Source organism: Epinephelus lanceolatus, chromosome 16 (assembly GCF_041903045.1).
Source record: "Epinephelus lanceolatus isolate andai-2023 chromosome 16, ASM4190304v1, whole genome shotgun sequence".
Lineage (NCBI taxonomy): Eukaryota > Metazoa > Chordata > Actinopteri > Perciformes > Serranidae > Epinephelus > Epinephelus lanceolatus.
This window is the reverse complement of record NC_135749.1, coordinates 33,242,757-33,258,846: the sequence shown is the minus strand read 5'-3', so window position 1 is coordinate 33,258,846 and position 16,090 is coordinate 33,242,757. Positions and strand designations below refer to the sequence as shown.

The 16,090-nt window shown below is 39.9% G+C and overlaps 1 protein-coding gene across 6 annotated transcripts in view; it reads left to right on the top strand.

The window, feature by feature from the left end:
• The window catches only part of LOC117263852 (protein FAM131B-like), a 97,279-nt gene that overhangs the window by 46,514 nt on the left and 34,675 nt on the right, over positions 1-16,090 (top strand). For all 6 annotated transcript variants that reach the window (XM_033637532.2, XM_033637530.2, XM_033637529.2 and 3 more), the window contains exon 2: positions 1,623-1,660. In XM_033637532.2, coding sequence (XP_033493423.1) covers positions 1,623-1,660 — 38 coding nt within the window. The remainder of the gene's footprint in view (positions 1-1,622; positions 1,661-16,090) is intronic.

The following is a 16,090-nucleotide window of genomic DNA, read 5'->3' as shown; positions in this document are numbered from 1 at the left end:
ATAACGCGTTGTCAAAACGCCACCCCCGTCCTGCCTTTGGTCCCGTCCTGCTGGCTGTCCCTTTTACACAGACGTTGTTTCAGCGCTATTACAGCCTTATTTAAAGAACAGTGAGGCAGGATGACGGCAAATCATTCCCACCTTGAACAGGCTGGGTAAAAGAGGCTGATGATGCATCAGGGCAGTGCCTGAAACTCAGATTGCATTTCTATTTCTATACTCTCTAGTGGTCATCTATTTGAGCTGCATCAAGGCCAAAACACACTGATGTTTGTCAAAAAATACGCCCCTATCATTTTTTAATGTGCAGCCCCACACTGGTGGCGGCAAGCTGCGCGTCAGCACTCCTGGATGTACACCAATGTCCTTTTTCCAGCTTCGCCGCCCCAAGAACTAAATGCACCCCCCCACTCACTCTCTGCTTGTACATACCAGCTCCCATAGCAGCTCTTTTTCTCTGCTCCTACGGCAGCTTGACTCCTCATCTTACCACTGATACAAAGAGAACTCAGATGCTGTTGCTGTGTCTTATGTTTGACAATGAATGGATCAGGAGGGAGGGATCTAATGCAGCATTCTGTGTACACTCTGCCCCCATGCAAATGGCTGAAATTTAATAGACACTGATATAAATGGCTGCACGGTGTTGCAGTGGTAAGCATTGTTGTCTCACAGCAAGAGGGTGCCTTGTTCAAACCCAGGGTGGGGGAGTTGGCATGTTCTCCTCGTGGCAGTGTGGGCTTTCTCTGGGCACTCCAGGCAGTCCACAGCAGGTTAGGGTAATTAGTGACTCTAAATTGGCCATAGGTGTGAACGCTTGTCTGTCTCTATGTGTCAGCCCTGTGAGAGTCTGATAGCCTGTCCAGGGTGTACCCTGCCTCTTGCCCAATGACAGCTTGGATAGAATCCAGCCCCCTGCGACCCCTATCAGCATAATTGGCTATGGAAAATGAATGAACAATTGATATGAATGTGTGTGGCAATTAATGCTCATATATGCTTTCACAGGTTGCATTGGATAACCTAACTAACTAAGGTCAGACTCAAGGTCATCATGGGATGGAAGGAGAGTGTTATGTCAGTCATCATCAAAATCTCTCTGGTCAACAGCTCGTTTTCTTTTTTTGTGATTACCGCTAAATTATTAAATTTGCACCCCGTTACTTATAATGACAGAGAGGCTTCCCCTTTTATCGCCCTCAAATATTTCAGCATCATCTCTGGCCCTCGTGATTCATACTGGTTGTGCCCTCTGTGTGCCAAAGCTTGGCGTGGATAATTAATCTAATTTTAGCATGGTGTGTTTGTGTGTGTGTGACAGAGAGAAATACTGGACAGCATTGTCATGTTCCCTCAGCGGGCACATTGAAGGCTGCATCAGTCTGACATACTGTTATCTCCCTCTCTCTGTCAGTGTCCCTTGCTCACTCCTCTGTCTTCCTGTTTCTCCTCTCCTGTCATGGATGCTTGAGACAAAGCAATTGTGTATTCTGGACTGATATTTTGTGTCTTCTCGCATCTGTGTTTCCTGCCATGGTCTGATACCTGTAGCTACTGAAGCACCTATGATAATGAAATTATCTTTAATTCATCTCTCTCTGTTTCTCTTGCTGTCTCTCCAGCGGTGGATGCGGTGCCAGTACGGAAAGATGGGGATCAGGTAAAATGCTATTATCTTATCCTTTTTTTTTTCTTTTTTTTTTTGTAAAGCCTCTGTTCTTTCTGCATGCCTCAATCTATTTTCCCATTTTGCTGAAAGCCACTGTGACAGAATAACAAAAAGACACCAGTCCTGGTGTCCTCGGCTCTCCTCTTACATCTGAACAGTCTCCAGACAGAAATGGGAGTGGTGAGAGAGTGTTGCTCTTGTCTCCTCAAATCCTTTAGAGGTGAGAAAAAGAAGCACTGTTACTCACCCAGAACTGCCTCCTGCTGTTAGACGGCCAGACCTCAGCCCCAAGAAAGGTTGCCCAGATCTAAACTCTGAAAAAAGGATAAATGATTCACGATGTGTGGAGACTGTGTGTAGGTGTGTCTGTGTTGTCTTTTGTCTAGACTATGGTCAGGAAGTATTCGGACAACATCACATTTCTTGTTGGTTTTCTCTCTGTATTGCAGCACAACGGAACTCAATCAGTTTGACATCAAATCAAATTCATTTTTAAAGCTCATTTAAAATCAATCAGAGTTGACCAGTGTGCTGTACAATGAAATAAGAAAAATAATATCAGTGCAAAGTTGAGAAAAAAACAACAATTTTATTTCCTTACATTTCACCAGTGTGAATGATCTAGGTGCCGCACAGGCGTAGAGGAGAATGGAGTGGTGTTTACCAATGCCAACTGCACAAACATATTGCCCCAGTCTTGCTGTGGTCCAGGCCCCCAGGAAGTGCACCAAGCTTTGAAGCCAATTTTCTTTGTGGCCAAATAGTGGCACTGCAATTCTGAGGTCCGTTATGTGATGCCAGTGGGCCCAAAAAGACTTTTTCCCATAGACTTACATTGGAACACAGAAGTCTATAAATCGGTGGATACGTTTTTTTGAGCATCACAACCCCCCAAAAATGAGTCATTCCACTATCAAGATTTAATCCATTTGGTCCGATAAAGTTTGGAAAGTCTAAAAGAGCCACAAGATTAAATTATTTTATCCCCATTCAAGTTATTGGAACGCTACTCCGGAAGTAAGCTAAGAGTCCGCCACAAGTCGGATACGCTCAACGGCCATAAGCCTCTAGTTTGCCTGCTCTATGGACCCAATAATGCGGAGCAGTGCCGATCATCTGGGTAATTTCATATCATTGAAATAGAGCCTTTTTGGCTTCATGCAGCACTGAGCAACTTTTATGGGGATTAACTGGCCACTGCCACCAGTTCTGTATCCAGGTCTCTTAACACATCCATGCTGTGGTCAAGCCATAAACAGAAATCTCTCTTCTTCCTCTTTGGCAGTTGTGGCAGCACCTTTCCTGGAGCACTGCTATTTATGATCGCTCCATCACATTGGCTTAATGCCACAAATGCAGTTACAAATGACAGATCCTCCAAGTGCAGTGTTTTCCATTACAAAGCCTGTCAGAATTTTGTTGAGAACTGGAGGCAAGGCCTCCTTGTAATTCTCTATGCAGGAAATACCCTCGGACTGAACTGTCTGCATTTTGGGCGATGTAGGCGCTATGTTTTGACAAGGAGGAAGAATGCGTTGAATAAAAAAGACATTGGTTCTGCTGTATCCATTTTGATCCTTTTGTGATGTCTATTGCGAGTCTGACAATGTTACAGGAGTGCAATGCTAAATCGGTGGAGTACTTTTTTATTGCTGTATTTTAACTATAGTTTGACGTTGAGGGTCAGACCTTTAGTCCCCCGATTTTGAAACAATGCACCAGGACAATCTTTCTAACGAGGATGAGACAGCCAAAGGTTTTATGGCCAAACAGTGAGATGTTCTTGACTGGCTGCTGGCAGAGCTTTACAAGAGATGTCAGTGAGTTGTAGACTTCAGGCAGTCACTGAAATATTAAATATGATGGGAAGTCCTGGTGGGTGAGGGGTAAAGGCACACATCATATAACCACATACACTTCATCATCTGCTTCTACACTACCAAGTGTCTAATAAAGACAAGCATTTATTAAAAAAATGATAATCCAGAGAATCCAAAGAAGTACTACTGTATATATGAACACTTTAATTTTATGATGCTTTGTTCAAAATTGTTCATGTTAATTGGGTAGCTGTGTTGACTCACAGCAGGAGGGTGCTGGGTTTTACTCTTCTCTTTGTCCCAAGCCTGAACCAGTCTAGATCTGTCCCACAGTCTATAGTCCAAATTAATTAGTGACTTACCCAATGCGAGGAGGGAGAAGCTGAGGTGGAAGGATTTCCGATCATTTTGGCCCAGAGAGATGGGGGTTATGTGTGTTTGATCAATAAAAGGGGAACTTTTCAGCTTTTCAGGGAAATTTTCAGCCTGGACCCTATCCCACGTATTTGTGCCTAAGTGACCGGGAAACAACAAAATTTGAAATTGGTCAAGTATTGAAAGAGAGAGCTGCAGCCAGCAGCAGCACTTAAATTGTAACCACTTTGGGCAGGTGTGCCCTGTCAATGTACGTCCAAAAAAAAGTGCTTGTTTTTGCCACTGACAGGCTGCAATTGTTATCATGAATGCCATACAACATTACAGAAAGGACTCTACAGAGAAATTAAAAGTTTTATTCTATCTTTCATTTGTTCTGCTTTGTGTTGTGTCAACAAGTCTCGCTAAAAGAGAGGTCTCACTCTGAAATCTTGCAGAGTTTTTCATATTTTTGATTTCAATACAGCAACAGCTGATCGCTGACAATCAACCATAAGTCCTTGTGAGCGGCTCTCTTCATGCTCTCTCTGCCTGGTTAGCACAAGCTAACACAACACAACAAGATCTCATCACTACTCGTCATATTTTGCCACTTGGGCAGAAGCCTTGCAGCAGCAACAATCTTTTTCATTAAACCTGTTAGATAACGTTAGCCGCGTGATGCTAGCGGCCTGCACGGGTCCATTTTTGAAAACCAGCACCCACCAATACCCATGAAGCTCAGTACCAGAACCGACCTGTTAAGTCAAAGCTCTGGCTTGCGGAGCTGCATTTAGCTGATGTTGTCAGACACTCATAGTAAAAGTGTGAGCCTGTCAGTGGAAAAACAAGCACTTATAGTGGATGTTAATTGATGGGGTGCAGCTGCACCACTTGTTGTTCTCATGAGTGACTTTTACATAAAACATGTGGAAATAGGGTTGAAAAATACTTAAGTATAAGTTCCCCTCTAATTCTTCACTTTAAAGCAGTGATGTATCCCGTTAAAGGAATTTTTTTGAGGAGTTTTTCCTTATCCGCTGCGAGGGTCATAAGGACAGAGGGATGTTGTATGCTGTAAAGCCGTGTGAGGCAAACTGTGATTTGTGATATTGGGCTTTATAAATAAAATTTATTGATTGATTGATTGACATATAAAAGTTTTTGTTCTTACTGAATGGACGTGGTGGATAAGCCTACCTTATTTAAGATCTTAAATGTGTTCGTCTTGTTTCATTCAAAACTTTTTATTGTCACATGACGATCTAAATGCTTTTACAGAGCCAGACAAGAAGAACAATTAATGATAAGCACTGAATGTGTCTCAACATATGGTGAGAAAATGGAATCGTTCAAAGAAATCAGGACAGACTGAGGACATATTGGTATCAGCTTTCAGAGGCTCATATTAGTCAAACCTTTGTGTCCTCCTCTGTGTATGCCTGCACTCTCATGACTGGCTGTGCGTGACTGGGTGTGAAGGTGTATGTATGTGCGTGTGTGTGTGTGTGTTAGTCTCTTACCAAGGCCACAGAGCTGCTCTCCCCAGGGCTCAGACTATTGCTGAGCCATGTATCACTTCTCAGCTGTGGACCCTGGGGAGAGAGAGAGCAGTAGAAAGAGTGTGTGAGAGAGAAAGATGAAAACATCCGTCTTACTGTTTTTCCATCCCTGGCCGCTGCTTTCTTTTCTTTAGTGTTGCCATTCTTCCTCCTACACAAGGGTTGGAAGGCCAACATGCACCGCTAGTTTTATGACTGTATAAATATTTGACATTTGTTAACATTACTGCTAGGTTAATTACAGCTTACAAGGGAAAGAGCAAGAGGGAAATAACCTGTAGCTTCTTTCCTATTGCTTTCTGTCCCCTTGCCTCCTTTTTTAGATTTTCGAATGAGCGCCAACAGTTGGTGGCCATGGCGTCAGCAGTGGAATTTCTGATTAAGTGTCGCTCCTGTTGAGCGCTGATCTCACGGCAGCACTTGAGTTGTTTGCTTCCATAAACATGACTCCTCTGCGTAATTTATAGACCCACAGAGGGGAGAGGCCAGCAGGTGGAGAGGGATTTGAAGAAGAATAAAACCGGAGCTCAGAGATGATTCAGACTCAGAAACAGGGGGCTCTGGACCCAGTGCGACAAACAAAACAGCACAGGCTGACAGAGAAAGTAAATACTGTGCAGCCAGAGTCAGAAAAAGAAACACACTACTATAAAAGTTGAAAGGTACAGGCTGGGAAAATGAGAATTCTGAAGAGTTGCCAGAATAGCGGTTTAAGATTTGTATACTGAAAAATATGATCAAGGATTTTTTTGCAACATCTGTAGACCAAGCGTTCACCGTCCTCTTTTCTCTTTGTTCTCTTTTTTTTCTCTTTTGATATGTAGTTGCAACTTAGGAAACATCTGCTATATCTGGCAATAGCATGTAAGAGAAGTGGATACGGTGTCAGAAGCCGGGCCCCATTTCTTCCTATGAAAGTTGCTCAGATGTGCATGAAGCCAAAGAAGTTACTATACGTTCAAACCAGAAGCTTCCAAAGAGGCAAAGTCTTTCGCGGATGCCCAAGAAGCACGACTGTCAAAAATATTTGTGGCAGCTTTGGTCGCTCTAGTCGCTCATCACGTGAATCATTGAACGTTCGATCGTGCTTGTCAATTTAAAGGAGCTGCAAAGTGGACTACTGGCTTGAAAGCAGCGTAGTTGCTGCTTTGTTGTTGTCCCGTCAAAAAGCTCATAGTTGGCCTACACAAAGTTATGACTTGCATGCTACGTCGCAACATAAGCCTGCAATTTTCTCCTCTATTACTAACATTACACACTTTAAAACTCAAGAGACCAACCAGCTACCTCCGTGACAAGGTCCCAAGCCTCATTCTTTTTATTTTGATCTCTGTAACTGAACAGCGACACATTATTATGGACTGAGTGGGCGCGAACGCAAGTAATAAACTTCTCGATATACATTGTTGGAAAAAGTGTGCTGTAGGAACTAAAGTTACATGGCTTGTTCTCTGGGACCCGCTTCATCGAAGCATGTCAGCATTCCGACTGGTTGTCGCCGAACCGCGTCAGAGCTCATTACCATAAAGTTTTGGCAACAGCAGCTGAGGCTATTCAAAAATGCCATTCAATATTCACTGAATATTGACGCTAAATAATAATGACAAACCTGTTCGACGTCACAGCAACCCTGCTTGGAGGTGGGAGGGCACATTTTGACCCAACTCCAGAGATGGTTCATATGGGGCGCCACTCGGCACAACTCGGTACATTGAAAGTGGTAATGGTGATGCAAATCAACATTGCATGGTTTGACTCGGAGTTGCCAATGGTGACAATGGCAAAGCCCTAATGATGGCATCAGAGAGACAGTCAGGTGATAATTGAAGTCAGTGGGAATCATCTTCTGGTCACCATGAATGTCTGTAATACATGTCATGGCAATCCATCCAATAATCAAGATAGTTCAATCCAGACCAAGTGGTGGGCAGACCAATATCAGCATCCCTAGCATAAACTGACATTGCGGGCAGCTTGCACTAATAAAAAATCAGTTTATTGGAACATTTATCAGTTATTTAAACAGCACTTAACAAACTTAAGATATCACAGACACAAACTATAGCTCATGTTTAACTAACGAAGGCGGGAATCAGAGGTATGAGCTCATCATGCTGGACACACATTAGCACATTAAACACTGTCATGGTAATCGAGGAAACATCCCTGCAGCATTAGGCTCCATGAAAGGCACATTAGCTGAAACATCAGCCTGTTTGTGGTTCCACTAAAAGTCAGATCAATAGTGAGTGCTCCTATCAGATCTCCTCTGAAGATGTACGACTTTCAAATTCACACAAGTCTCACTTAAAGAGCGGAAAACACAAACAGATCTGACTGAGATTCAGGCAATCTCAAGACTTAATTGATTGCCATTAGTGTTTTTCCTTTCAGACGTCAAATGAGTTTCTGAAAGATGATACCACAAAGACATTTTCCTGAAAGCTGCTGCTAGATATTGAACCACTATTCCATTTCGTTATGTTTCCTCCTTTTAATGCAGAAACTCTAATGTTTCTCACCAGGATTTGAATATGTTAAAAGTGGAAAAGTGTCTGAAACTGCATTTCCACATCATGTGACGGTAAAATTAATGAAATTCTTTGAAGATTAGCAGCTCTTTAAGCAAGATGATCCCACAGCTCTAAAATTTAAAAGCCTTGAGTATCTTGCATGTCGTACAAAATCCTATCACTGGTTTTCTATTACGCACCTATTGTTCTTTATGTGATTTATTGTCCCACTGAGCCACTGATAACATTTAAACCCTCTAACCCAGTCAGTGGTTCTCAACCTTTTTTGGGCCAGTGTCTCCCTATCCATTATCCAGGTCCCTCACTGCCCCCATCAGTTAAAATGTCTGCTAAGTGTCTTCCCTGAATATTAATGTTGATTATTATTCTGTAATATCATTACAAAAAAAGCACGTCATGGAATGCTAAATAACAAATTTGATTAAACTGGACAGATGGAATACTATTATCATTAGTTCCTCAGGGAACAAAATAAGTCACGTGCATTCAATTATATTTATGATGTTAAATAAATCAGACAGTTAGAAATTTTTCATTTCAATTGTAATTATCTCTTGTTATTGATCATAAACAGCAGACATTTCCAAACAAAAAGCATCTTATAAGAAATTTTGAACATCAAACATAATTTTCTGTATTTTGGTGAATTTTTATGCACCAATTTATGGCAAAAAAGGTTTTTATTTATGTAATGGAAAACACTTAATTCAAAATATAAAAATATAATGGAATATAATGCAGTATGGCTCTCTTCATTATGTATTGCTTTCAAATATTTATTCTCCTGTAGACCATCTTTTCTCATTTAATATCAGCCGAGTAAACACACATGTTGGCATGATTTACTCTTCCCTCCTCTTTTGTAAAATCTAGTAAAATCTTTAAACGTGCTTATTGCACCAATTATTGTCAGTGGCATGCTCATTTATTTTAATTTCATTAACAAACTCTTGGACTTAATTAACTCAGAAGTGTTTTAAGATTTCTAATAATGTTCACAACTTTCTGCACATTCAAAACTATCCCACATATCTGTGCTCTGAAAAAGTTATATTCCTTTGAGGAAAATCAGTCCTGTCTTATAGTATAGCTGTGCATTACGTTGTTGCTCTGCACTCTAGTATCCCTGCTGTGTGTTGGTCTTTATCAGAAGTGGAAACTGAAACCAGACCATAAAGGGCCTAGTGTTGTCAAGATACTGGAATTTTCAGCTTTGGTACAATATGTTAAAAGAGATATCAATATTCAATACCATCTTTGATACCACAAGAAAAATTGACATTTACGATATAAGAGTAATTTTTTTTTATTATAGGATAGATGTAACAAGGCTATATGAAGTCACCGACAATTTTTCTTTTCTTTGTTAGTAGCAGGGAACAGCAGAATGACTGTAGTAAACAAAGAAAGAGTAACAATGTGTATTGATACTGCAGAAAATGTCAGTAAATCTATATTTCTGACAGCACTGGGAGAGTGGACTGTACAGACTACTTGGATATAAAATGCCATCACTTCATTATTTTATCCTATTAGACATTTGTGTGAAGTTTTGACACAATTAGGGTATGAATTCTTGAGTTATGGCCAAAAACATATTTTGTGAAGTCACACTGACCTTGACCTTTGACCACCAAAATCCAATCAGTTCAGTGTTGAGTTTACATTTGTGGCAAAATTGGAGAAATTCCCTCAAGGCGTTCTTGAGATACTGCATTCACAAATGAGACAGACGAGGTCACAATGTACTTGACCTTTGACTAACAAAATTTAATCAGTTCATTAAGACCAAGGAACGTTTGTGCCAAATTTAGAGAAATTCCCTCAAGGAGTTTTTGAGATATCACCAATGTTCACGAGAATGAGACAGACAAAATCACAGCAACCTTGACCCTTTACCATCAAAAACTGTTGTTGAGTTCAAGTGGACATTTGTGTCAAATTTGAAGAAATTTCCTCAAGTTGTTCTTATATATATTGCGTTCATGAGAATGAGATGGATGCAAGGTCACAATGACCTTGACCTTTGACCCTCTACAACCAAAATCTATTCAGTTAATCGATAAAATTATAATGATAAAATTGTGAAATGTGCATGTTGGACAAAACTGGCTTTAAAAAGAGACACCCAAACACCCCAAAAAGACACATCAGTGACTCCCTTTATATTACTTTAGCTGTTCCCCAACACTCCCCCCTGGGGGGGCAGTACCACCCCTGTTGAGAAACACTTCTCTAACCAAAGGGGCCCTCAAATTGCTAATGTTGTTAAAGAAATAAATAGGAAATGGAAAGCCCCAGAATTCATCCTCCACCCATGTAAAGGTATATCAGTTAGTGTTTGCAAAACAGATTGACTATAGTTTGGAATTTTGCCACCCTATATTTGAGTTTTTGCAGTGCTGTGTCTTGGATGCCTGCTGCTTTCGATCGGGTTGCTACCTTTTTATAGAGCCCCAATCACAACTGAGCACTGTGGGGGTGCACGCTCATAAAAGTCCCAAACACAGAAAATAAGAAAACCCAGGCAGAGTGCAGAGTTTCTGCAGAAAAATACATCGCCACACACTGAGAGTGGGTCAGGAGGGATTGCTTCTGTATCTGTATTCTGAGTCTTTCTGGGAAAATCCTGCCTTGTGTATCCTAAAACTATAAAATGCGTTTTTTTCCGTCCTTTCCCGAAGAAATTCTTAATTTCAATCAACAAGTTTAAAGTTTTTGTCACAAACAAAATATTACTGTATGTAGGGAAATGATTGGCAGTATTGGTATCTATGACTGTGCGATTTATCTAAACTAAGCACAAAAGGAAAGTTTTTTTTGGTAGATTATTGGGCGCAACCTACATACTCAGTTCTGCTGCTCATCCCACAAATTCATGTTCCTTACAAATGTGTCACCATTTAAAAGGGAAATAAACAGGCTTTCCAACGGTATAAGATTTATTACCAAGAAGCATTGTTACAACAAAAAAAATAATCTGGCCCAATGCATGCTTGGATATGTTTAAGCACCCTGCGAACCTGTGCTGATATGTTAAACTGAGAATGTCAGTTTACTGAGAGAGAGTCAATGTTATCATGACTAAATGGATTTTAGTTTCACCTCGCACAATGCTGTTGCGTCTCATTTCCATTCAGGAAAATACACCACTGGCAAGGCTCAGGGACAAGCTCAGCTGTTATAACTTTATAGAGTGTATTTGAACACAAAATATGAGCATGTGCACACACACACACACACACATACACACACACACACACATTACAAAGATAGTGATGACGCCTGATTTTTTTGTCCTCAGTTGACCAGGAGACCTTAACATTCACTCACTGAGGGGTGCTTCTGAATCCAAATCCTGCTACCTCTGACACAAGCTGTGTTAATAATACCCACACACAGTCCAAGGACAGAGATGACACCACTATTACCAGTTCCTACCGCATTTGATCGTTATAAATCATGATTGAAACCTGCTACACACACAGTTGATCTTTATGTGAGCTACATATTGACCCTGAACCCTGTTTTGTTTTTCCTGAATAATTTATAAGGAAATACACAATGTTTTCTTCTCTATAGCCTGCAAAGGGTGAAAGGGTCATTGATTGATACCAAGACTGACAGATTGACTGGACCAGCTGCTGAGATTTCAAGACTCACTGTGCTGTATATCAGACTTATGTTAATAGAAAACAATTAATTTTCTTGCCAGTGGCATAAACTCTACAGTTTGCTAAAAGGTCGCTCAGTCTACCACTGCAGTCCAGATAGAAACATCTTAAGAACTTTTGGATGGATCGCCATTAAATTCTGACATTCATGGTCCTCAGAGGATAAATTTTCCTAAGGTTCACCAGTGAAATGTCTTGACATTTATTAGATGGATTGCCATGAAATTTGGTTCATAGTCATGTCCCCCCTCAGGATGAACTGTACAAATTTAAGTGACTCCCTGACTTTTCATTTTGCACCATCATCAGTTTAAATGAACGGTGTTTAGTGCTAATCATCAAATGGTGGCATTTTATTACACAAAACTAAAAAAGGGGATTATAATTTATAGCATGTTTATCCTCCTCCAAAATGACTCTTGCTTTGTATTATTTTTTGATGTTGTTTCAGTTTGACGTCTTGAAATGAGCTATATAGCTGATATTTCAAAGGGAATTTTTTTTCTTTTAAGTTTCTAGTTTCCTTTTGTCCCTGATTTGTCTCCCTCCACCAATGCCATCTGGTTGCCTTTTCACAATCCACAAAGTGTAATTGCTGGTTTACTACAATTTTGTACAGTTATGGTTACAGACTCTCTCTCCACAACCTCCACCTCTCTTTTTTTCTCTAAATCCTTTTCTATGTAATAATATTGTTATTGTAAACTTTTTTGCCCACAATAATCATACAGTGAAAACTGAATGACTGTATCAAATAATTGCCCTAGCTACTGTGACGTCACCCATTTGATTATGAACTCCTGTTATGAAGCCTTGAGTTCGGCATTTCGTCTGACGCCATCTTTTTTTATGGGAGCTAGAAGTGACCATATTTGGGTAAGAGGGTGGAGCTGTGGAGGAGCGAGGGGTAGCAATGCCTTGCAGGCAACCTGTTACCCAAGTGGCCCCGCCCTTAATTATGCATAACTTTAAGCCTTAAAAAATTTACACGGATGAGTTACATAAAAATTCATGCCCCATACAGTTGTCATGAATGTTGAAATTAGCTATAGAGACCAAAATCTTTTTTTGTACCAGATGTAAACATGTTTATTTCTGCTGTAAATTTAGACATTTTAACATGAGGGTCTTCAAAGATTGACTTGCTTCTGGAACCTCAAGTGGCTATTCACAGAACTGCAGTTTTTGCCCCTTCTGCATTGGCTTCGTTTTTTCAGCTCTGGAGGATGTCATTTGTAAAAATCTAATATCGTGCCAGCCTTAGTGTGCAGAAACTGTAGGCAGCTGTACAAGATTTTATTATTTGGAGCATTCTGGTTTCCATATAGTCTGTAAGGTATTGACCAATCATGTTTAAGCGGCAGGTGAACAGTCTCTGTGGAGAGGTGGAACACACTGGCTGAAATGCAATCATGGAACCCATCAGCTGTCGTCTGATGACAGTTGATCTTTTTATTAGATTTTTATTAATTATTCTGCAGTCAAATGCAAATATCTGTTCATAGAGATAAACAGAAATGACTGGCACACGGAAAAGGAGGTCTTGGCCCCTGTACTCAATGGTTACACCAAATCTCCCAAAATATTGACTGTTGCCCCCAGAGATTGATTGTTGTCAGACAGATAGCTGATTGGTTCAGAGACCAACATTTATATGACATCTGCATGACTGATAGATCATTGTTGGGGCCTTTAGTAAAGACATAAAACAATCAGAGGATAGTGAACCTTATTTGAATAATATATTAACTTAAGTATTTAAGAGTAAAGACAACAAACATATTTCTATCACAAATATATAATAGATTACAAAACTCCAAAAATTGTTCTATTGCTCAGGTCAAACAGAAATGGAAGAGGGAATCGGGCCTGGAGATATCTTTGGATGATTGGAATGACACTGGGTAGGGTCAAGCTAGGACCACCAATTCAAGATCCTGGCTGGAGTTCTGCTGGGAAAACAACAGATATTTTGTGACTCTAAAATTGAAATTCATACAACAGGGGCAGGATGAATGCTGGAGGCCGTGTGGTAAATCAATGGCAGATCCCTTATATTTTTTGGAGATGCCAACTAATTTATCCGTATCGGCAAGAGATTGCAAAAGAAATAAGGAACATCTTTGGAATAGAAGTTGATTGTTCTTTTGTAATCTGACCCAGGACAAATATCTTTTGGCCATGAGCAAGAAAGTCATTACACAGAAGTGGCTACAGGCCAGCCCCTCTTCAAAGAATGACTGGATTGCAATTATTAATAAACTTCACTGTATGGAGAAAAGTACCTTTTCTTTAAGACTGCGACTTGATCATTATGTAAGTTATTGGAAAAAAATGGTCTGTATACACAAAGGGATGTAACCACTTGACCAATTAGTTAAAAAACCCAGCTAAAGACGTAAATAAGTTAGGGTTATCAATCTCAGCAAGTTGTTAGTAGACACATTCTTGATCGTAAACTGCACACTTGTTCTGGAAGGTAATTGTCAATTGTCAGACCATTGGAGGGGTCTTGATGGATGAAAGAGCCAAAAACAATAAAGCAAGTATCATTCTGGAAGAGAATATTAACCAGATGAAGAGAGTTTTTACAATCTGGCAACCAAACTTCGATGTTTAGTTGCATTAGTAAATGCTTTATTAACCATAAATATAGCCAATGGATATAATTTATAAACCCTTTGTAATTGGTGACTACTTAGAAGGTGATTCCAAAATGTTTATTGAATCTTTTTCAGGTCATAGTATTGTAGCAACTCTTGGGGAGTAACGGTTCACAAGATTCACGGTTTGGCTCGATATGATACAATGATGTCATGGTTTGGTACATTTTCAATACAGCAAGACAGTATAAATGCCAAAGAAATGTCCTTGATTTTTAGAATCGTCTAAGTATGAAAACTATTTTTTTTTTTTTTTTGTACAAAGCAGGAATTACTGCCTGGCTGTGAACTATGTAGTATTGCATTGAGGAGTTAGACCATTATATTGTTTTGACTCTATATTTTATTTCACAAATGTAATAGGATAGTTCAATGTATCATTCAGTTTGTAACCAAAGGCCTCGTACCGAACAGTTTAATACAAATGCATGTGTTGTTTCACCCCATAAGCAACACTAAGAGTTACAGGGCTTCCATCCAAAGAGGAGATCATTATATCATTAGAGTTGTTTGACTTTCCACATGACATCAACATAAGTCATAAAAGTGTTAATGTGCCTTTAACACTGAATACATTAACATTTAAGAAAATATTCATAAGTATAAAAAATTAAATTGCTGTTGTCGAGCACATTTCTCTCCTGAGAGATAACCAAATACATTATTTCCTAAATAATGATGAGATGGTTCCTCCTTGGTTAACTTTAGAAAGATTAATCTGTGTCAGTCCGAGCTGCACTGCCACTGCTGAGCACGTTCATTAGCTTTTCAGATTAAACAAACCATTATTCAATTAGTTCAGCTGTGGGAGTTTTACACAGTCAGTGCTGGTGATTAATACCATGTTTGCTGAGTTTGAAAAATGTCACCAAAGTTATTTATTAGGTCGAGTTGTGATGCAGGTGTGCCCGTATAAATTATTCCCCACATCTCTCCCTGTTCTTATTAATGTGGATCTGACACGAAACCCAGCAAGGCGACTGGTGACTGGTGCAGGGCTTCGCTAAATCCCTCTGCCATCTCAGCGGCTGCTTTGTTAGAAGAGGATTATTCTTATTCCTCATTCACTTGTCATGAAAATAAACATCTCTGACATGAATATTACATCGATGCTTCCCAGAAAGCGAAAGGGGCCTGCAGGAAGGCAGAATTAATTCTAGCTTTCAGTTTCGGCTCTCCTATGGTTTCAATTTGCTTACCCTTGCCTGTATTTGACACCAGATGAAAAATGTTAATCAGGGCAATAAGGCCTTAAACCAAGTCAGACCTAAATTCATATTTATTCATGGAGATATTTTAGTTATAGAGTCTCTGAGCCCAGCGGCTGCTGATTAAAGCATGAATTAATACAGAGACAGAGACCCAGCTCCATCTTAATGTTTTATCACCACTGGTATACTGCTTTCTGTCCTTACTCTTTCATTGCCAGATTTTAATGTCCATCTCCCACAGGCCACGTTACCTTTGTATTAGCATTTTTTTATTATTATTATTTGCTTTGTTTCTTTAGATGACCTTATGGGTGTGAATGATGCACTTTTACACCTGCACACATTTAGATTTTTATGTAAAAAACGCACCTCTTGTTTATCTGAAATCACACAATTCAGGGTGGAATAAGAGAAGAACACCTCCATCACAATGAAATCCTGTTGATTCAATCTGTCTGTTGATGGAGCTGTTATTACTGTTGGCCGTGGTCACTTCTCTGCTGACAGAAACAAATCAAGACATCAGAATGAAGAGACCGAGCAGTCCATTAGAAAGTGAAAACCCAACCATTAGTATACATCTTTGGTATAAAGCATCACAGA